Genomic DNA, 22,705 nt, shown 5'->3' on the forward strand with positions numbered 1-22,705 from the left:
TTCTCTTAATTAATAAAAATTATTTTAACATAAACTGTATTTGAAAAAAGTAGAAACTCTTCAAGTAACTAAAGATAATGCTCTAAGGCCATTTTCACAGCTCTTTTTATTATTTTAAATGCCATTACAGCCAAATTAACTCACATTTGACCAAATATTTCTAAAGCAGTCCAGCAACACACAATGGAGTTTTCCATTCAGTATTTTAAGCACAAAAATAGGCTATGTTTACAGTAGTTAAGGCGATTGAATTTTAAACAAAAGCAATTTTTTTTAAAAAGGGAAAAACAGCTACTCCCATAGGCCTTATTCGTAAGTGCAAGACAGGGAAACAAACATGGTGCAAAAAGCTTTTGCCCTGCGTGCTGGTCATTAAAACCACACACTGGGCTGCTGCCTTTGCTGCCAATACACATAGTCTACTAAGCCCCTTCCCCATGGCAATCAAGGCTGTCCAGTCCTTTCAGCCTGGGGCTTTTTCCAGTCCATAGAATCTTTTCATAAGTTGGGGTGGGGTGGGGAGAAAAAAAGGGGTTTCAAAAAATAGAGAGAAAAATGACCTGTTGTCAATCTGTGCTATAAAAAACTTCTTATAGAATTGGTTCTTTAAAAAATTTCATTAGTACATGTTTGCAGTACATAGTGATTGTATTCATCGTGGGGAGTTGAAACATCTTAATTCCTTTTCTTGGTGTGTATGGAACTGGAGAGTAAACCTGTGCTAGGCAAGCACTCTGCCACTAAGGTACACTTCTGCGGCTTTTCATTCTTCTCCTTCTTCTTCATCAAACACAGGACCTTGTGCTTGTGAGGTAGGCAGCAGCACCACTGAGCTAAATACCTGGCCTGCCCTTTATTATTGTTATTTTCATTTTGAGACAGGGTCTTGATAAATTGTCTAGACTGGCTTTGAACTTATGATCCCCGGAGAAGCTGGGATTGCAGGTGTGTGCCACTGCCCAGCCAACAGAACAGATTCTTTTACATGTCAAGTGCCCTCAGTGCATTTGCAGGCTGGTTGACCGGGTTTCTTTTCCACATTATTTTGCAGAGCAGAAGTGTTAGGTAAAGGAATAGTCTGAAAGATGAAAAAGTGTATTTAACCTTTGACTCAAGGGTGCGACTTGACCCAGGCCGGAATGGTGGAGGTTTGCTCTGCTCTCTGTTAGTCTGTTATGGTTTGTGTCTAGAGCCCCCCAAAGTTCATGTGGTCATAGAAGGGGTTTTTCCAGAGGTGGCTGGATCTAGACTTTGTGATGCTGAGATTACTGATTTGTTCACTGATTGGATTGGCATTGCCCTAATCCTGTCATTTTAGATAGAGTATAGAAGGGGAAGAAAGAAGCTGGTAAGGTCCCTCACTTGCTTTCTTTCATCTGCCCACTGTGAACAGTGTCTCCTCTGGGATGTCCCTCTGCCAGGCCACCCTGCCTTGGCAGCCGACTATGGACTGAAAACTCTACAAACCATGAGGCAAATAGACCTTTCCTCCCTTAACTTTGGGCATTGGATATTTTGTCTCAGCAACAAGAAAAGGAACTAAGACAGACTCTGATGTCATATTAGGAAATATGATTAATAAAAAATGGGCTGGAGGGAGGAGAAAAGTATCCTTAAAAAATTGTATCCATCGTTCTCTGGATTTACATTTTTCTTTCTTAGTAGAGTCACTGCTTGTTTTTCAGTAACTGCCAACTTGGAAAGGAGTCAAGTCACCTATACGCAGACCTGTTTGCCTCCCATCCTTTGTCCTTAATTGAAAGGTCTCACTTGCTTTCAGATTTTAGAGAATTTACAGAATTTTTAAAAATGGGGTAGGGAGGGACAAGCATGGAGGTGAGATCTCTAAAACACTCACTGCAAAGAATTATCCCTTAATTGTAGGAAAATCCACCTTCCTTCTTTCTTACCAGGGTAATGGAAAGTCCTTTGGAACATGCCTTTCTCCGCGGGACCTAGCTTTGTCTTGCCTTGCAGTATTTCCAGTGCTCAGGAATGCGCCCAGCTCCACACCTCTTCCTCTGGGATTAACAGAGTGCTCCTTTTATATAAGCCCTGACTGGCTTGAGCAAATAAACTAGATTCTGGCCATCCGTGGTTCTGTCCTGAGCCAGCACAAATGCCCTCGTGATGGGAGTTTCGATAAGGGTTAGTGCCTGATGGAAGCCCCCAGGAGAGTAGAAAATGGAGGTTCCGCTGTGTGTGTGTGGGTGGGTGGGGGGCAGGACTCCAGTTTAAGGCGGAAGGGGTGGACATGACCACTGGCATTTGTCTTCTCTAAGTGTCCAGCAAGCTGAGGGAGGCGGAAGACAGAGGAGCTCTCTTTAAAGGAAACAAAATAATGAAAAAGAAGCAGCAGTGCTGTTTGTTTTATAATTTAATTAAAAGCCAGAAGAAAATTCAAGGATGCAAAAACCACCTCAGACTTACTGAGATGACTATGTTTTCGGACTCTAAAAGTCTCTGTTCAGATCGGGCCAGAAGTGGGTCATTCTGCGCGGTGTGACGGGGTCCCTGGGGCATGCAGAGGGTCCTGGGCATGTCACTGTGGTGCCTGTCACATGTATGCATGCAGGTTTATAGTCACTTGCTCCTAATCTCTTTATGGAGGATACTGCATGGCTTATTTCCAGGTGCATTCTACTCAGCTCTTACAGTCTCAGAAGAAGCAAATGGGGGCTCGATGTCGTGTTTTACCAAGGTTTCTAGTCACACAATAGGGACAGCTAACGTGCCCTGAGTAAGTCTTGCACCTTTGGACAAACTGCCTCATATTTGATTTCTCATCTGATGAATACACCGATTTTAGTTTCACCTTGCAGCACAGTTGTGAGAATTTAACGTCACCAGGCTTCAAGTATTGCCCACAGAGGGAAGCACTAACGAAGTGTTAGCTCTCATGACCATAATGATCACAAACAGACTGATGTTAGATGCTTTGCCTCTGTCAATCTTGTTTAATTATTAAAACAATTCTTTTCACGTACAGTGGATCCTGGAATTATGGCTGGCCTGACATATGGACAATTTGGGTTATTACGGGAATTTTAGTTTTACTTTATGAAGGAAGTCTTGAGTTACAACCCGAATGCTGGCCACTTGTGCTTCCAGAGGGTCTCAGATACAGATTTAACACTTAAAGAGTTCTGGAAGGACCATGACACCATCCTCTCCTGTGTGGGGTTAACTGAGAAATCCTGGGCCAGTATCTCTCTAAGGACACTGAGATCTGCCTGTGTACAGGAGGGAGACTTTGAAGGCTGTGGAGAGGAGCCCGAGCCTTCATTAACCAACTTGAGTTACAATCAGCCATCAGGAACTAATTGAGTTCATGAGTTAAGGGTCCACTGTATTTTTAGCCTGTGCTGCAGCCAGGGCGGTTGAGTTACAGAGGGGTTAACTAACTTGCCCAAGGTCATACAACTCGTCAGCTTCAGAACAAATGGGGTTTCAGTCATAGGTTGATGGGGGCCTGAGGCTCCCAGGAGTCCCCACACCTCTGCCTTCCTGTGGGCACCTCCTGACGGGATCCAGGTCCTCTCAAAGCTCCCTCTGTATTCCTGCAGTGCTTCTCAAAGCCTTTACTGTGTTCCTATAGCAGCTTGCTAGGAATTTTCTGGTGAGGCTCCTCACATCCTGATTTTATTTTTCATTTCAGCAAACCTCCCCCTGCTAATCCTCCCTTCAGTGTGGCCTGGTTAGCTGTCTGGGCACACCCTTGGCCAAACCTGGGCGTACAGGGCTACGTCTCCCCACCCCTCACTCTGCTTCAGTTTAAAGTGTCCAGGTGCCTCTAGTCCACTCCTTTTGCTTCTAGCTCTCGGGAGGGCAGAGAGGACCACAATTGGGGCCAGAAATCATAGCCCTAGAACGACAGAGAAGGGTGTTAGGGGAGCCGTGACTCCCCTCCAGCCTCTTATGCATAGAGACTGTGTGCAGCTGAGGAAAACCTGCCAGGGACATGAGGAACTGCTGGTAAGACCGCAACTCAGAAGGAGAAGCTGGGAGACCAGGGGGCTAGGGACCCTCAGAACCAAGGGGCTTGTGTTTCTACAGTGGAGGTAGAAAGAGGAGGGCAGAGTTGTGGGAGGGGGGTAAATCAGAGTGAGCACGAGAGACACAGATGGGAAAAGAGAAGAGACAGACGCAGAAAGTCCCGGAGAAAAGCAAACAGAGGCAGGGAAATGGGTACAGAGATCCTGAGAAGTGAGACCGATAATATAGCAGGCACAGCGAGAGCCAGAGACTGACTGTGCTGACTCTCCGAGTAGGGCTTCATAATCTAAATTGTAAAAATCTATATTGGGGTTTGGTCACCTACATTGTCAGGTTTACCAGATTTGAAAATACGAAAAGTAGGACCCATCTGGAGGGAGTCCCGTGTGAGTCATTTCTCTTCTTTTTCCTTCAGGACAATCTCGGTTCTCTTCTTTGCATGCAGTTTCCTGGGACCCAGGGCATCTGCAGCTGTCAAGCGTCGCCCAAGTAAGGGCCGTAGTCGCTGGATTTTTCAATGTCAGTTGTCCCCGGAAACAAATAGGGCTGAGACAGGCAGGGCTGTGGCTAGGAGAGGCACCGCGGCCCTTCGCACCTAGTGGTGGATTTCTACGCGCTGTGCTGAGAGTGGAGAGCAAAAGTGAGCACGGGTCTGTGTGCCGCCGAGCCTCGCATGGAGCCCGGCTCCCCTGGGGACTCGTAGAGGTGGAGTAGAAGCACGGAAGGGTGCATGGGCGGAAGGAGAGACGGGCAGATTGACCCAGATAAGCTGAGATCGGGGAGACATGGAGAAAACGATGGATGCACTGCCAAGGCCAGGCCAAGGCTTTGTAGTGGAGAAAATACTCTTTCTGAGGTCTGGGAAGTCTGTATCATCAGGCGAGTCTCAACAAGGTGTAGGTTTGGACAGTTATAGGAAGTCTCCTATTGCTGTGAAAAAAGTCCCTCACTACGGCTGATCATTTGTGCAAAGAGCACCTAGTCAGTTCTACAATTTCTCATCACACCGAGAATGTAATTCTTGTTATGATCATTTTCCTCTTGCGGCCCCTCTTAATTCTGTGCTACCAGCAGCAGTCTAGTTGTGTTCTTTATTCTAGCTCTTAGATTCATGAAGTGAAACACATCCTCTGTATTTTATTTAGGATTTGTGAATCTCAAGACTCTCCCAGTTCCTCCTGTTTGACAAAGATTCCTAAGAATTTCACTTTCTAGAAGTCTCACTGAGCTGGCTTAAAGCTGGCTCTGGACTTCTGTTGAAATTCTGAAATTTGTGGTATTTAAGAAATATTTTCTAGCCAAACCACCAGCCGTTTTCCAAACAGGCTTCTGACCTCAAGTCCTTCAGGACATCCTGCAGCTCTGGTTCCAAGAGGAAAAAATTCCTAACCTTTCCCAAAATGAACATTTTCTCAGTACAAATAATAATAATTATTATTTTTATTTTGTACCAGGGATCAAACTTGGGCCCTTGAACTTGTGAGGCAGGCAGTAGCACCAGTGAGCTAAATCCCTGGCCCCCAGTATAAATTATTAAAGCAAATTTATGCCTTGCATCCCCCCAGGATAAGTTGAAGGTAAATGAATCATGATGCATAGAGTCAAAGCCAAATATACTTCTTCTAAGCAAGATTCCATAATAGTGTATTTAAAGCTTTATTATCACATAGTAATATGTATTTTAATAGTGGCTCAGTTACTATTATTATTAGCAACCCTTGTAGTGGATGAAGTAGGATGACATGGTATCTCTTTTACAGGATTCCCTGTCAACTCAAATTCTAATGGTGGAAATGAACTCTGTCCCAAGGTCAGAATTGGCCAAGATGACTTACCAGGCAAGTAACAATGTATTATATTGAAAATGCATGTTTTCTGAGCCCATATACTCTCTTATTTGGGAAAGTGTGGCAAGGAGTAAAACCAATCTCATTGTGGATTTTCCGTTTTGTATTTCTTTTGTACAGGGTTTGACCTGATTTCTCAGTTCCAGATAGATAAAGCAGCATCTAGAAGAGCTATCCAAAGAGTGGTGGGGTCAACTGCACTACAAGTGGCTTACAAGTTGGGAAATAATGTAGACTTCAGGATTCCAACCCGGTAATCTGTCACACACATTTCATCTTCCTACAAAGAATACGTACAGTTATATGTGGTTAGAGAATTTTCTCGTATTTAACATTTCTTGGATCATGATGCTATTTAAAAATGAAAGGACTTATTCACACATCAACCAGCAGTTCCTGAATACTGCTCTGTATGTTTTCAATATGTAATTTACTTTCCATTTCAGGGAGGGCAGAAATCACTCAGACTATTATATATTGATTCAGGACATGTCCTTATTACTCTGCTCTCTGTTTTTAAGTAATCTGTCTGGTTTTGACTGAAAGGACCCTCTGTGAAAAGTGCCAGAGGTTCAGCATAAATATAACTAAGAGCCACCCTGGTCAGAAGACTCACAGTAGTGCTGTTCAAGGATTCTGGTGCTGAAATAGAAACAGCTCCAGTGTCTAGCTGCTGGCAGATAAAAACTGAAGAAGCAAAATTAAAGTTAGTATAAAAGAAACAGTGTCAGTGCTAATAATAAATCTTCCACTTCGTTGATCTTATTTTCTAGAGCTAAGCCCTTTAATCTTGAAGTTACTCATAACTGAGGTATTTTAGTGAATGTGTATTGGGTTATGCCACTGTTAGTATGAATGAACTTTTAGTGACTTAGTTTCTGTATCACCTACATGCCTTATTTGTGATTATCATGATTAATATATGTTTTGGTGCATTGCAAAATACGTAATTAAGATTTCTTTGGTAAGTGATCAGAAAATTAGGATTTTGATGGACATTATATTGTAAATGTGATACTGATGGATTGGAACAATAAAAGAATAGTATAGAGACTCTAAGTGCTTATAAAATAAAAATCTTGATCATTATAAATCTGATAGGCTAGATTGCAAATAAAAATTCATATTTTGAGCATGTTATAATTTATAACACAATAATACTACATAAACCTTTTTGTAAATTTACTAATTCATATGAAGCTCAACCTCTGTGATGTGCAGACACTGTTACATTTATTTAGTGGAGGAGAAAACTACAGCCCCAAATTGTAATTTAGGTCCCTAAGCTGGGAGGCTTGAGACCGAGGCAGTGTGTTCTGAGGTTGTGCTTCCGGCCATTGCTCCATCCTGGGCTTGGAGGGCCATGGATGACTGGACCGAGTCACATTTGTACAGAATCTCAGATGGCTGGTGATCACGTTTACCTTGGCCTTTGGTTTTGCTTACATGTTATTTTTCAGGTACAGAAGTGCTAGTTGCATTCTTAATTTCACAATTTTGTTTTTCTTTTCCTTGTTAAGATAATGACATGACATACTGACCCAAACTGCTGATCTAACTTTCTCTTCTGTGAGTTGGGGCATAATCTAGACTGTCATGAACTGATAGCCTTGAGGCAGTGTGGTCCCCATAGCTTCTGCTCATCTTCATCATCTTCATCATCGTTTTCTCCAGTGCCTGCAGCTGTCGCTAAATAATAAACCACAGGCCGTAATCATGGTCTCATATTTGCCATCTCCTTAACTTCTTTTCCCACGAAGATTAGAAGCTCCTGATTTACCAGTAAGACTTTTTAAAAATGAGGAAAGGAGAAATGAGAAGGAAGTAGGAGAAAGAGGTAAGAAAGAGAGGAGGCAAGATGGAGGATGGAGCTCCAAAAAATGTAGTCAAATCTATATTTGGGCAGATTATTTAAATTGTAGTTGTTTGGGTTTAAAATTAGAGAATCTCATAAAAGCCATGTCGAGAGATTGCTGTGTGGAGCACATGAGTAACTGGAGAGAGCGTGGACAGAGCCTGGCCCACAGTGGACGTAGCAGAGTGTTACTATTTATGGCGTAACACGCCAAAAGGGCAGAGTATATGCAGACGAATATTTCCTCTTTGGTGGATCCTTTCTTGCTAAGCCTCTCTAAATCCTACTCACTCAGAAGCAGGGTGACAAGGAAGACAGAGGTTGCAATTGTTCTCATGGAGCAGATACGCATGGTTTAAAGGATCCTTCTGTAAGAGGACCTTTATGAGAAGAAAGAGTGTTATGGTATAAGAATCTAATGTGATAGAGTAAAAATTTATCTTATCTTCCCAATTACTTTAAAAAATTATTTTTAAAAAGACACATCTTTGCTTGTTTGTTTTTAGAGGCAGGGTCTTGCTAGTAGTTCAGGGTGACCTTGAACTCACCATATATCCCAGGTTGGCCTTGAACTCACATTGATCAGCCTGCCTCAGCCTCCCAAGTGCTGAGATTACAGGCATGTGCCACCACACCTGGTTTAAATACTTATCTTCTTTTTTTTCAACTTTAATTGAGTTTATTGGTACATTTTAGGGATACAGTACAGTTACATTCATTGTTGGGATCTTGTACCGCTACATGACAAGTCTTGGTTCTCATTTTTTCCCCTTACCCCTGCCCTCCCTTCACCCCCTCCTCCCCTCCCCATCTACAATTAAATACTTACCTTCTGCTGAATAAAATGTTCTTTAGTCTAGACATTGTAGTTTCATATTCTTAACTTATACTTGCAACTATGTTATGTTTGTATTAAAAACAATCTTAGCTTTGCTTTGGGTCAAGGTCATAAGTGTTTCAAGGTCCAAAGTCTCTTGAATCTTTTATTCAAACCCTTATGTTTCTCCACTTGAGGTACCCCATGGAGATTATAATATAATGAAATAAATCATTTGCAGAGATGTCTCTTAAATTATGTACGTTGTCAGGTTTACTTATCGGTGTGCATAGCGCATTTGTACGAACAGAATCTCACGTGTTCAGAAAAGGCGGTAGGCTGACGGTCCTATAAATTACATCTGTGAGACTTTTAAATGATTTTAGGTATATACAAATTACATCTACATTTTGTTAAGATTAGCAGTAAAATGAGTTTTCTCCTCTTACTAAATTGACATACTTACTATTCTGATTTGAAAAATGATTAGCGTGATAGTCTTCATTATATTTTATACACGTATATGTGGTTTTCATATGCATAGAGGGAAACCTACAGAAACCTTGGTTTAATAACATGTCTGTACATGAGGTATCGTTTTAGCAATCTCATCTGCATCTCTCTGTCTTTCTAATTTGAAGGTTACATAGCTTAAGTCAGAGATGGTTGGAAGCTTTCAACATAATCTCACTCACTGAGCAGGAAAGGTTGAATGAAGTAGGAATTGGACAGGATCTCTCAGTTAACCTCGTCATTTCTTTGTTCAAGAGTCACCGGGCCATGTGTCCATGACTTCTTGAATCAAAACAAAATAGGTATTTCTAATAGTATTTCTCACGATATCCATTGATAAATACATAGGTAATATGGATTCCCAGCCCTGAAAGAAAAAAAAACAAACTTATCTTCCTTTTACAAATACCTCACACCTCAACAACAACTACTTTGAGGAAAAATGAAAGATAAACTCTTTAACCATCGAGTTAATCCTGATCATTAATTTGAATGATCAAAGAATGTATTTATAAATGGATACTTGGCAAATTGCATCACTGAGTAAAACTTTACAAATGTACTTCCCAGCTCCAAAGTTACTGAGGTTAGCGAAATTAAATGTACAAATTTCCACAAGGTTTTATAACTAAACAATAAGTAGTAGTACATTATATCATCTTTAGTGAACCTTAATTTCTTTCCAAGAGGTAACTCTAGAATTAATCTAATTCTGAAAGACATAAAGTCAAAGGAAATATGGAAAGCTAACTGACAGACAAGAAATATGCTAAAAACAAAGATCTGGAGTGAAGTGGTAGTTAGCTCCATTCTGGGAAAAGAGTGTAAAATAATTTTGTATAATTTTAGCAATCTCATCTGCATCTCTCCATCTTTCTAATTTTAAGGTTACATACCCTAATATATTTTTAAAATATTTTAATATTTAATATTTAAGCAAATATATGGTAAACTACCTCTACTCCTGACAAATATGAGATGTTTAATAACTGAAAAATTTTGCAGTAAGAACAATACACATCAGGGCCAGGGGTTTAGCTCAGTGGTGCCACCGCCTGCCTCACAAATGTAAGGAGCTGAATTCAATCCCTGGTACAAAAACAAAACAAAACAAAACAAAAAAATACATCACCATGACCATACAAAATGCATATGAATAGAATAGCTCATCTAAGACCATGTTACAAACTAAGCATACTGGAAAATATTGTCTCAAACAAGGCCTTGGGTGATAAGGATAGCCAATTGAAAGGTTTGCTTTATTTGGGGGGTACTGGGGATAAAACTGGGAACCTTGTACTTATGAGGAAGGCAGCAGAACCTCTGAGCTAAATCTGGCCCAAAATTTTGCATGTTTGACTTGGACAAAACAATGATGTTTTGGGATAGCGTACCTTATTAAAGATTTGTAAACACATTTTCAGAAAAGGGAGCTAGAAGTTTTTAATACTATGATAATACTATGATACAATTGTGCGGTTAAAGCCAAGGTAAAGATAGAAAATCTCAACAAGCTAAGTAGTTTCATTTATTGTTAAACACTCGTGGGATCATCTGGTATAGAAATTATGGAAGCTAACAATATATTTTCATGTAACTGGCAGTGACAGACACATCAAAATAGTAAGTGTACATGTCAGTATTTTACTTTGTAAAAAATGAAACCAGCATCCATCAAGATATTTCTTCTTGCCTTTTTTTCTCTTCTTTGTTCTTCACAAGAAGGGGGCTACATAACAAGAGCTTGGCCCAAAGGAAGATTATTTGGAACTCTGGGTCCTAGCCCATAATTATATACAAAAAAATGTCGTTTTTGATTATCTAGCAAACAAAATCCATTGGCATCTAGTTTTCCGAGCAGATCTTCCTTGCTTATATTTTTTTCCCTCTATGCTTAGAAGGAAGAAGGTATGCAGCTTTAAGTCCATGGAAGATGATATTTACATTTACTATTTGCTGACTTTTAAAGTTCGTTCTTCAGCTCTTTGTGTCTTGGCTTCAGCAGAAGATCCAGGAAGTGATCCGGATTACGGCCTCCGTACAGATTGGAAAACCCTGATGCACACTGCTGCTTTTGTGTTGCTATTCAATACAGGAAGGAAGTACAGTGATAGTGTTAAGTAGTAGACTGAGAAACAAGTGGGTCGGGGTAGAGAAGGTAGAACTGTGATTTTTCACTTGTCACAGGTGCAGTGATGAGCAACCAGAGGCTATGCAAATATCATACTCTGAACTCCCTGGAAAGTCAGACTTCCTCAGAGTGTAACAGTTTCTAAAGAAAATTTGCTTGAATCTGTAAAATCTGACTCTGTAGGTGGAGATTCTCAAAATGCTTATGTGGGTCTTGAATATAATGGTGGAGGACAATATGCAAACAGTTATGAAAATAACAATGCATTATACAGACATAAAAACGAAAAGCCACTTTAATGAAAAGGTTTCATAAATCAATAGTGGGTATTTGTATTCCAAATAATCTCCTCTCTCACTTGTGAAAGAAATGTTGCCAAGAACTTTGCAAGAATGTGATTTTTGGCTGAGAAGGAATTGCTGAAACAGTAGTAGCTCTTTGGGTAGCATAAATAGTAATATTGTTGGGATTTTTGTGGCATTGGAACCTTTTTTACCTCTGAGGGAAAGATTTTTAAAACTGTGTATTTTAATATGGAGCATTAATGTACATGAATGATTAAAGTTCTGTGAACAGTCATGAAAGAACAAATTCTGCACAGTTTTCCACACTGCAGCCTTTCTGTATGTCTAGACTCTAAAATAGCATAAAAAGGAAAATGGTAAATATGCATGAGTATGGAAAACAAGATTTATATTTACTATTTTAAAATTTTACCCAGGCATTTATATCCCAGCGGACTCCCTGAAGAATACTCCTTTCTAACTACTTTTCGGATGACTGGAAGCACACTCGAAAAGAACTGGAACATTTGGCAGATTCAGAATTCCTTGGGGAAGGAGCAAGTTGGTGTGAAGATAAATGGCCAAACCAAATCCATTGCATTCTCCTACAAGGGACTGGATGGAAGTCTCCAGACTGCAGCCTTCTCGAATTTAACTTCCCTGTTTGACTCCCAGTGGCATAAGCTCATGATCAGTGTGGAGAAGAGCAGCGCCACTCTTTTCGTTGACTGCAACAGGATCGAGTCCTTACCTATAAAGCCAAGAGGCCCGGTCGATGTTGATGGCTTTGCGGTACTGGGAAAGCTGGCAGAAAATCCTCAAGTTTCCGTTCCAGTAAGTACACAAAAATCTCACGCGATGGTAGAGGAAAGCAAAATCAGATTGCTAAAACCAGTACTTCAGACATCTTAGATAATCGGCAGAAACTCAGACCACAAACAGTTATGCATTAAAAAAAAATTCACTCAGTCACACATTCAGAGAGCCTTCTGTGCCTGTTTTGAGCACAGCAGGTGTCAGACGGAATGGAGACTCAGAGGCAGGTAAGCCGTTAGGTCCAGGTGTTGAGGAGTTTGAAATCTACCTGCAGGTGTTACATGCCTATGGAACACTGGAATTCTTAAGAAGTAACTTAGAAAGAAACTCATATTAGTTCTGTCTGTCATCTTATATAACTAATGAGAATATTCAAAGTAAGGCTAATATGAATTGTCGATTCACTTGGTCAAGAATTCCATAATTCTTGGAATCAATGAACTTTGAAGCAGAAGGATTTCAGTTAGCAAAAGGAGAAGCGAGTGCATTCCAGCTAAGGGAAAAACCGCCAAGGGAATAGATGGACCACATTCAAAGTGCGGCGGAGAGGTGATGCGAGCGTGGCTGTGCTTGCTCACGTGAGCGCCTGTGTGCGGCGCAGGGACTGCGGACAGTGGAAGATGAGGTTAGGAAGTCACACGGTGTCACGGCAGCAAGAGTCAGAATCCCGCAGGCAGTGTAACTTACTTATCTGGAAATCCGTCTTGCACGATATAGCAATAAATGATTTCAACGTTCTGTTGCTGATTTTACCGTAGAGATCCATGAATATAAAGGCAAGAGATTACATAACGACATAATAGTTGTGACAACTATTACCTTTATAGTTCTGCCATTTGGAACTGTTATACTTCCACTTAATCTTTTGAGCAAATATTTTATAACACTGTCACAGGAACTTAAAAATATATTCACAGGGGGCAAATGTTCTTTTGGGGAAAGCAAGGAATTTAGAGCTCACTATAAATAACTATAGCTCTCCTCTCTCCTCTCTTTCTTTCTCTCTCTCTCCTTCTCTCATACGTAGGCTACTGGCTGTTAAATTCCAGCCACAAAACATGTGTCACGGAGGGTGGCAAAGATGATATAATAATTTAGAATTGTTTCTGTGCACTTTTTAAAAAAATGGTTGTCGGGGATCTCAGTAATAGAATTGTTCAAATAGCTTGTTTTCAAGGGAAGACTTGTGATTCGTGTGAAAGATAGTGTGAAATTTCTATATCCCCTGATGGACAGAAAGCAATTTATTACTGCCACATTACTGTCCTGGCTTGTATACTCATCAGGGAGTATTTCTTCATTTAATGACTTATCACACCTTAAGTGGCTGGGCAGGAAAGCCAACAGGACCACTACTATACCGTCTTGAAATTTTGTGCAGCAAGATCTTTGCAGTGATGATGGAGAGGTTTTCAGGGAACAGTGGACTTCTGTGATGTCTGTGTTATTGCCGGACCGTGGGTGAGTGGGAAGAGATTTAGATTACCTCCTCCCTGGGATGACTCTAAATCAAGGATTTAAACTTTTTATTGATCAATTCATTGGCCTTCAACATTATATCTCTTTATAATTTTGAAATTTGGGAGCTACGTTGCTATGAAGTTGCTTGATTGCTAGAGCAGTACCTAAAGTTTTAATATTACTCACTGCATCATAGTTTGGCCAATAGTGTCAGAGCTGGCTGTGGGTTTTCTGCTGTGTCTAGTATCGCATCACAGTGGGGTTGCGTGCATACCTTTTATCTTCTCTTGTATTCTGCCACGGGAAAGAGTGCAGCTAGCACCCTGCAGGTGGCTTTATGTGTATTTCTGGTCCACCAGAGAACTTCTCTAAGTTAGCAATGTCAAAGGTATTTAAAATGGGCATATTTAAATTTTGCTTTCAGAATAAGGAATTCCTTCAGAACTCCTGCTCCCCCACCCAAAAGATCCTTGAGTCTAGAGCCTAACTAAAGTTCTGTAGTGGAAGATGGTAGCAGTGACGGTGGGGTAGTGACAGTGGTAACTAAACTAGCTCAAGATTATAGTCTCCCTCTCCCATTCTACCTCTATTCAAAGACCAGAAGAGACAATGTTGAACTGTATTCCTCAACCCTAACCCTGATAAGACAAAGAAGAAAATTATCTAAGAGAAGCTCATTTGTGCTTTTAAAATATCAACTTAGCATGCCTACTACTTCAATCTGAAGTTTTCAGAATGGTTGCGATTCCATTAACTGCTTGATCTTTGCAGCATTTTGTAAGATAGCAAGTTCAGATAAGGTTATGTTCATTTCTTAGCTAAAGAAGCTCCCTCAAGTAGGTCTGCTGTCTTGTAGGGGTGTTTGATCTAAAATATGTAACCTACCTCATTTCATTTTATATCAGTTAGGCTTTCTTTTTGAAGAAAGTCAAATACATGCAGCCACAGGGGTGACAGACACATACTCTGAGAGGTAGATCTGTACTCAGAGGTCCCCCTCTTCTCAGTTTGGGGGCAGCAAGTGTTCAGACTACGGTAGGAACTTCTGAATCAAAATGAAATAATGTGAGATAGCATGAAAATGGCAAGGAACAGTGTAATTTTTCAATGTTTCTTTGTGCAGTTGGATTCCTTCTAATCTTTGACCCTCCACATTACTTGGCCACTTCTTCCTGAGCCAATGCTCTCTTTTCAAAATAGATTTTTAAAAAATGTCCTCTTCATAGGTATTATCAGATATTGAGGATTGCATAGCAAAAATGCAATTGAAAACAACATTTGATGGATTACTAATGTGAAAACACTCACCTATATTGTATTTGTTTGTGATTTTCCTCTGCTCATCCTCTCTTGCGCCTTTCCTGTAAATGGGAGAAGGAAGCCATTTTCATAGGGCTTGTCATAGAAATGCTCATATGATATACAGCTTACACAGCTTCTCATCATTCACAGTTATTTAGTGGGCTCAAAGCCTTTTATAAATTGTTTTCCCAATGTACTGCTGTAAGTTTGTTAGTTTTTATTTTAAAGCAATAAATCCCTTATTTCCTATTCTCTTTTGTGCCCATAATTTAGGATGGTGTCATTTGTCCTGCTGCAAAGCTGGGTTTCCTGGCAGCGTACCATAAAAACATATTATTTTATGACAGGTTCTTTATTGTTTGTTGCCAGTCTGATTGCCTCGGAGAGTTATTGAGTACAGCTCTGTTAGAAAAGAAAGTTAGCTTTTCTCCCTTTTCAGGGACTTACACAGGGAGTTGGGGCTTGTTTCAGGGAGGGTGAAAGTTTATGTGGCTTTATAAATAATACGATGCAGACCATTTTTCAACCTATGCATAGTTCAAATGAATCAACATAGAACATGTTGGATTTAATGCTTTTAAAAGTATACCTCAAATGTGTTGCTCTATTTATTTCCATTAGACTCAGAGAGAAAATGTAAGAGCTGGTAAGACTGTAGAAGGACAATCTCTGTTCTTTTCTTTGCTCCACAGAATTTAATGACACTAGCCTTGAAAGGTAAAAACAATGAAAGTTCCATGCATGATAACATGAGAAAATAAACTTTGAGGTTGTGTTTCACATTACTTCTGAGTTTTGAGAAATATTCTAGGAAATTTATGTTTTTACTGATTTGAGGAATGCATAATATCTACTATAAATAATATCTAAGGTAAGTTTGCTTAATGAATTGTTTTTTAATTAGCATCCTTTTTCATACACTTTTTTTTACTTGGAAGTAGTAAATTAATTAGAAGAAATACAGCAATCTTATCCATATATATCCATGTAAAATACTTATTATAACACCTTGATTTAATTGAGATATTTTTAAAATGCTGATTATCAGAACAATTTTTTGGAGATAAAACCTAGGTTGCGGCATTTTATCATACTCACCACATTAACTGGACTTTCCACTAGGTGGCAATGAGAGGGAACAAAGAAATAGGCCTGCTAAAGTAGTAGCAGTCATGATTGGGGAAAGGGGCTATGAATAATTAGAGTAAGAGTTAAAGTATGGTCAAACTCGCTTTTAATACAAAATTGAAAATATGAAGTTTTTTTATTGCTCTCAGCCATGCCCATACTGTTAAAAAAATCAATTCTATTACTTTTCCTATTTTGATAAAAATGTAAATGGACAAACCTTATAAAGAAATCCTGTTCATGTTAAGTCTCTGCAGCAGTGATTACTTTCTTTAGTTATCATGCAGGGTCAACAGAATCGTGAGCTTTCAGGGCTGGAGGATATTGAGTGCATCTAACCCAAACTTCTCAGTTTATCCATCTCTATGTATTCATTCATTAATATTTAACAATTCTTTATTAAACATCCACTAGGTTGTAGGCATTATTGGAAGTGATAGAGAAAGACAAAAGTTAATTCTCCAATGGAGCTTCCATTTTCGGGAGAGAAGACAGTCACAGTGAGTAATGGAGTAAATGGTAAGACTGTAGAAGGATTCCAGGAAGAGTGAACAGTGGGAGAAGAGGGACTGGTGTCTGTTGTGTGAGGACCACCTGCAGAATAGGGTGATTGGAGAGGAGGCAGGTCATGGTGCTGAGGAGGTGACATCATAGAGATTGGGCAGGGAAACTTTCCTGCTGTGTGGGACAGGCAGGTCTCAGACGGTTTTCTATAAGTACTGTAACTAACATGTTCTCATCTTCTGAAATGATCTCTTTGGCTCCTATTTGGACTCTATACTGTAGTGGGACATGGGGAGGTCAGAAATGTTTAGGAGAAAGAGAGACTTTAAGAGCTATTCTGATAATTCAGGGAGGGATGATCTTGGTTTGAACCAGGGTGGTAATGGTGGAATTGATGCAAAGTGTCAGATCCTAATCATTTGAAGATAAGGGACATAGGGTTTGGGGAGGGGAGGGGGGAGGGAGGGGGAGAGAGAGAGAGAGAGAGAGAGAGAGAGAGAGAGGAGAAATCTGGATGACACCAATATTTTTGGTGGGTGTAACTGGAAGTATAAAGTTGCCATTTACAGACACAGGAGACTCTGAGAAAAGCAGGTATCAAAGAGAATATCAAGAGTTGGTTTGGGACATGTAAGATTGATCAGGAGTTTGGTCATTGATTATTAGCTATCTAAGGAAGATACTATGTAGGCAGTTAGATGTGTTCTACTAGAGTCCAAGAGGCAGATTTTGGCCTCTTGCTGGGAGTTATCCACATAACTATGGGATTTAAAGCCATGAAATCACCAAGATGTAAGTATAGTACAGAAGTCTTGGGACAGGGTCCTAAAATAACCAAGATACAGAAGTTTCTAAGATGAGGAAGATTTGTAAAAAAAAAATTAAGAAAGAGAAGGTTGTGATATTAGAAAAAACAGGAGATTGTGGTGCCCTGAAAGTCCAGGGAAAACAGGATTTCAGGGAGGATGGAATAAGAAATTGAGTCAAAGGCTGTGGATAGGTCAAAAAGAGAAGAGAACTGAGACCTGACCACTGGATTTAGGAAGCCGTGACATGATTTGGGCAAAGATCTATTTGAATGTTTGGGAGTGAAAGTTCAAATGGAGAGAATTCAAGAGAAAATGAGAAGGAGAGGAATCAGAGACCATGAATATAGACTATTTGGAGTTTTGTTTTGTTCATGGGGAAGGTGATGGCAGCTGGGGAGGACATGGAATAAGGAGAGGATTTTTCCTCCTCGTTGGTGGGAAACTTAGGATGCTTCATCACAAACTAGAGGACAGCCCTTCTTGATGCTTTTCTACAGTAGCCTCCTCTGTCTCAAAGGAGCACCTTCTTGAAACATTCTTCTAAGTCAGCTCCTCCTTCCCCGTCCCTACCCCCTGACCCCAAAATCTTTCCTTATAATGCAATAATCACAAACTCAGTGCTCGTCAACTATCTTAGCTTGGAATTCAAGGTTGAAGAAAAAAAAAACCTGCTGTCCACTCTACCCAGTGAACCTGGTCCCTCCTCTCCATACCACTGCTACCCTTGGTCTTGATGCCCCAATCCCTGTCTGTAGGGTCCTAACCGTCACCCCAACATCGCTGCTCATGAAAATCTTCATTGCTCTTCGGGGCTCCACTTACATGTTACATATTCACTTCATAGGTGACTTTAGCCTGGCAAGAATTTCTGCCATTCCACTTAACAGTGTTTATCATCAAAAGCAGTTTTAGCTTAGATGTTGCCTATTATACTTGGCATTTTTGTGTCTTTCATATTATTTATCTCAAAGCAAATGAATGTGTTATGTAGAGATATGTGGAATAAACAAATGACTCTGTCCCAGGTCTGCTAACTCCAAGTCTACTGTCTTCCCTTTCTTTTCTCCACCTCAGCCTTTGGTACAATCCAGGAGAGTGCTGCCTACTCACATTTCACTCACTCCTAGCACCAGGTCTGCGCCTGCCTGGCTTAGGGTAGGGATATTTCTAATTTGGGAGAATTCAGAGCCTCCTACTTCATAACTAGGAAGGTTATTTAGAGGAACACCTTTATAATGATAGAAACTAATGTTTCTTTATCAACTGAAAGGCAGGAGGCAATCTGATATTTTAGGTACAATATTTCTTTAAATCTTTATTTCCACCAGGTAGACAAAGCTTAAGTAAACCTGTGTTGTTAGGAAGTTTTCTCAGAAGAGCTAATTATTAGGTGTTTTGTACTTGTAAAATTTAATTGTAATGCAGTTCACAAAAATTTAAGCCCTGTGCCAAGTTCCATAGTTTGTCATTAAAATTCGCTCTTGGGAGGAAAAAATAATTGCCTGCAATTTGTTTTTGTTTAATGCTTAAGGCCTTAAATGCTTTATTAATCTTTCTTAACAACCTAGCAAAGTGAGTAGAAATCATTACCTTACTGAAAGAGTAGAGTGTTGGGTAGAGTATTCCTTGCTTAAATGTACTATCAGCTGGGCATTATTTTAGCCTTGGAAGTGAGTAATTTTAGTGTTCTATAGAAAGGAACTAGATAATGCCAAATCTGGATCATTCAATTTTCCTTGAGACAATAGCAAAGCATTTTATGCCAAGAAAGATTTTTCTATGGTATTTTATGTTTTGCTTAATACTTTTAAAAACATTTAACTTCTCTACTTGTATTTTTCTCATCTTACAATTTGTAAACTAATGGTGGGAAGGAGAATATTTTTGGTTTTCCTAGAATGTTTCCTTACTGCTTGGTTTACTTTGGGACTTCAAAAATGTTGTCTGAAATACTAAATTAAAATATTTGTCACATATATTTTTTCAGCGAGTATTCAAAGAATGATTCCAGGTATGAAAAATGAGAACCATGCAGTGATCAGCATTTTATTTGTATAATGAAAGCGACTTTCTCCAAAATACTCTGGGAACGTTCCTTCAAAATAATTAGCATGCAAATTGGAATTCACACTCTATGCCAAAAAATGGTGGTTGTATAGATGATCATTAGTGTGTAGGTGGTTTTTATGTGGATGTGCAGATGTGTTCAGAAACCCTTGACTTGTGTGGCACTTTGAACAACCCAGCCTGTATTCACAGATGAATTATACCTCATTCCCTTTTATTTTGTGCTGCAATTGCATTTTGCATATTTAAACCGGTGTACCAATTTATCTAGAATCACATTTTTGAGAAAACAGCTTAATGAATTACTTCACATTTGCAATAGTTAAATTTAATCAACTAGCTAAACAAAGGATATAGGTTTCCTGGTTAGCCATATAATTAATGTCTCTCAGAGTGATTAAGGTCTGAAACATTTTCAGAATCAAAATATCACACACATACAATGCGTGCCTACTTTGATTCACTAATTCACAAAGGACTTAGTGAATAACATTGTGAGTGGCCTTTTACTTTGAGGACTGGGAAGGAGGAATAACATTTTTTTATTCTGGCAAATTCTTATCCAGTCATTGAGGAAAAAGAAGTATGATTCTCTTTTCTATGTGTTGTTTGGTTACACACATGGATATGTAACTGCATCCAGACACAGCTGTTGATTTTTAGAGGAACACTAGCAATTTTGCTTCTGGATACATTTCTCTAACAAGCACACCACATGGGGAAAGCTTTGAATTCTCATGAAAGTTTCTTAACGTAGTCCTGAAGTTCTCTAGCAGGAGTTAAAAGAGACTTGCTCAGTTTTCACTCCTAGTTCTCTTTCCTTTTCCATTTATCTTTTATGTTAATGTTTGATCACCAAATACCTTATTTAACTGCTTCAAAGACATGATTCATTGTGGTGATAGTATACGTTATTCAGGGAGGTCAAATGGACTAGAAGAAAACATTCTTAATTTTAGTGTCAGGAAAATTTGGAAGGCCATCTCTGTTGTTTACTGGCTGTGTGGATTGTGGCAAATGAATTAACCTCTTTGCCTCACAGTACCCCTCTGTGAATGACTTCAAATGCCAGATATTTAACAGTCATTAAGGAAAAAGTTTGTTCTAATCTATTTTCATCTTTCTTACAAGATAGTCACTGGAGTTTAGAAAAAAAACCCAAATGAAATTCCTCCCAAGACTAATGTTATAAAAATATGACGTTTGACTGAAGTGGTTTCATAACTGTAAGAGCCTGTGTTGTTTGGAAAGCAGGATTCTGTACACTACTGTTAAATCATTCTCACAGTGAATTCATGGGTCCGAATAATTCTCATATAATTTATAGATAACATTCACATTAAACATATGTCTTGATTTAGCTGTTCACTTTTTTTCATCCCAGTTTTGCAGAGGTTCCTATTTTCAGAAGAAAGGGCATGGCAGGATTGAGAGAGACAGTAGAGTGGGAGAAGTCTGGGATAGCTGGGAGCTGGGGGAAGGAGTGCCTACTTCTGTCTGTTCATAATATGGACATTTTCCTGTTCCTTAACTTTCTCTACCTTTATGGGTTGAAGAAAAAAACTTCATCATGTTTCAACTCCAATTTCAATCTTCCCTCAAGTAATCTTGACGCTGAATGTTTATTTAGCAGTGGAAAAATATATCTAGCTCCAGTCTAAATTTAGCTGATCTAGAATCTACTGGGCAGGTGGGAAGGAATGGAAAGCACGATTTGATGCTTAGATTTTGCACTTGGATTCCCAACCGGATATTTGCACGATGCCAGCAGAACCTTCTGTCCAAGAATCATGGATCTGATAGAAACATCCAGCAAGGAACACTGTTAATTAGGCCAGCAAGAGGCCTGGCTCCAGGTTTCTTGTGGGATTTGACTTTTTTGGGGTCTTGCTGCTTGAAGCTCTTTTCAGACCTGGACTCAGCACCTTTTCTGTTGCAGGCGTCCTCCATTAATATCTGCTAAAAATATAAGAATTGTCAGGGTAGGTTTGGATTTCAAGGTCTAGAGGTTCATTCATCTTCACCCAAATGAATAATATTACACAAAATGTAAATATTTTCAATCTTCTTTCCCCAATTCCTAGATTTCCATCTTGCTTTTTCTATTTTAAACTGTAGCTATACCGTGGGGAATGTTTTTTCCAGTATGTACATTTTTTCCAGTACTACATTATCTTTTAATTGTTCTCCTGTTTGCCATCTTTTTTGCCGTCTCTGACTCTGATCTCCCAGTTAGGATCTGAGAGCTTATATGTGCTGTGGCTTTCAGTAGGCCTGGTTCCCAAGCCCGGATCTGAGACCTGCTGCGGGGTGGCTGTCCCCAAACCTCATGCTATAGGCTGTAATGCCAGCAGAGGTAGGAAGTCCATACAGTGGTCTGCTTTCTGGCCAGAGCTGCTCTGGAGTAAATCAGAGCAAAAGACATCTTCATCCAGTGATTCTGGCCCATTTCTACTAGAAAATTTGTACTTAAGGAAAAGTCCTCTCCGTTGAGCTCAACAAATTTAAACTGGTTTCGGTTAGTTAAGGATTAGACCACTCTTAAACACTCACCTCTCTTGAATGATTACCTCTGTCTTCCAAGAGAACCTTGACTGTCTTCTGCCTTTCCGCAGTTTGAGCTTCAGTGGATGCTGATCCATTGTGACCCTCTGAGACCGAGGAGAGAAACTTGCCACGAGCTGCCTGTCAGGACAACCGTGAGTCCCTTGACCACCTGCAAAGGCCTCCCCGCTTGCTTTCTCTAACGCGTTTGCTTTCAGTGCTGACCCAGCAGTGAGAACAAAGCACAGGCCCGGCTCGCAGCCTTCTCTTTGGGACGCCCCACTCCTACCCTCAAACAACTCCCCAGAACCCTGGAGCTGTGCGGGCCCACAGAGGGGCCCCTCGGACCGCCGAGCTGCACCGGTGGGAGGGGCGAGGCCGAGCCCGGCCCAGGTGGGCAGTGCGGCGGCGGGAAAGGGTTAAGAGGGACAGTTGTCATTCTATCCGCCCGGCCGCCGGCTCTCCTCCAATCCCGGGACCCTCCCCGGGCCATTCATAAACAGAAGGGACTTACGCGTCCCTGGCCCGGCACCTTTGCAACCGGACTCCCGGGGGCACCTTTGAGGGGTGCAGGGCCACTTTCCCGGGGCAGCAGCGACAGGCGGCGCGCTTGGCCGAGCGCGGGGCCATG

At 40.3% G+C, this 22,705-nt stretch overlaps 1 protein-coding gene across 1 annotated transcript in view; it reads left to right on the plus strand.

Annotated features, from left to right (window-relative positions):
• Col9a1 (collagen type IX alpha 1 chain) overlaps positions 1-22,705 on the plus strand; it is a 107,847-nt gene that overhangs the window by 2,797 nt on the left and 82,345 nt on the right. Inside the window, exons 2-6 of the mRNA XM_033756841.1 lie at positions 4,412-4,485; positions 5,757-5,834; positions 5,964-6,096; positions 11,881-12,277; positions 22,146-22,254. Of these exons, the coding sequence (XP_033612732.1) occupies positions 4,412-4,485; positions 5,757-5,834; positions 5,964-6,096; positions 11,881-12,277; positions 22,146-22,254 (791 nt within the window). The remainder of the gene's footprint in view (positions 1-4,411; positions 4,486-5,756; positions 5,835-5,963; positions 6,097-11,880; positions 12,278-22,145; positions 22,255-22,705) is intronic.

Source organism: Fukomys damarensis, unplaced genomic scaffold (genome assembly GCF_012274545.1).
Source record: "Fukomys damarensis isolate Sample0158 unplaced genomic scaffold, DMR_v1.0_HiC HiC_scaffold_27, whole genome shotgun sequence".
Classification (NCBI taxonomy): domain Eukaryota; kingdom Metazoa; phylum Chordata; class Mammalia; order Rodentia; family Bathyergidae; genus Fukomys; species Fukomys damarensis.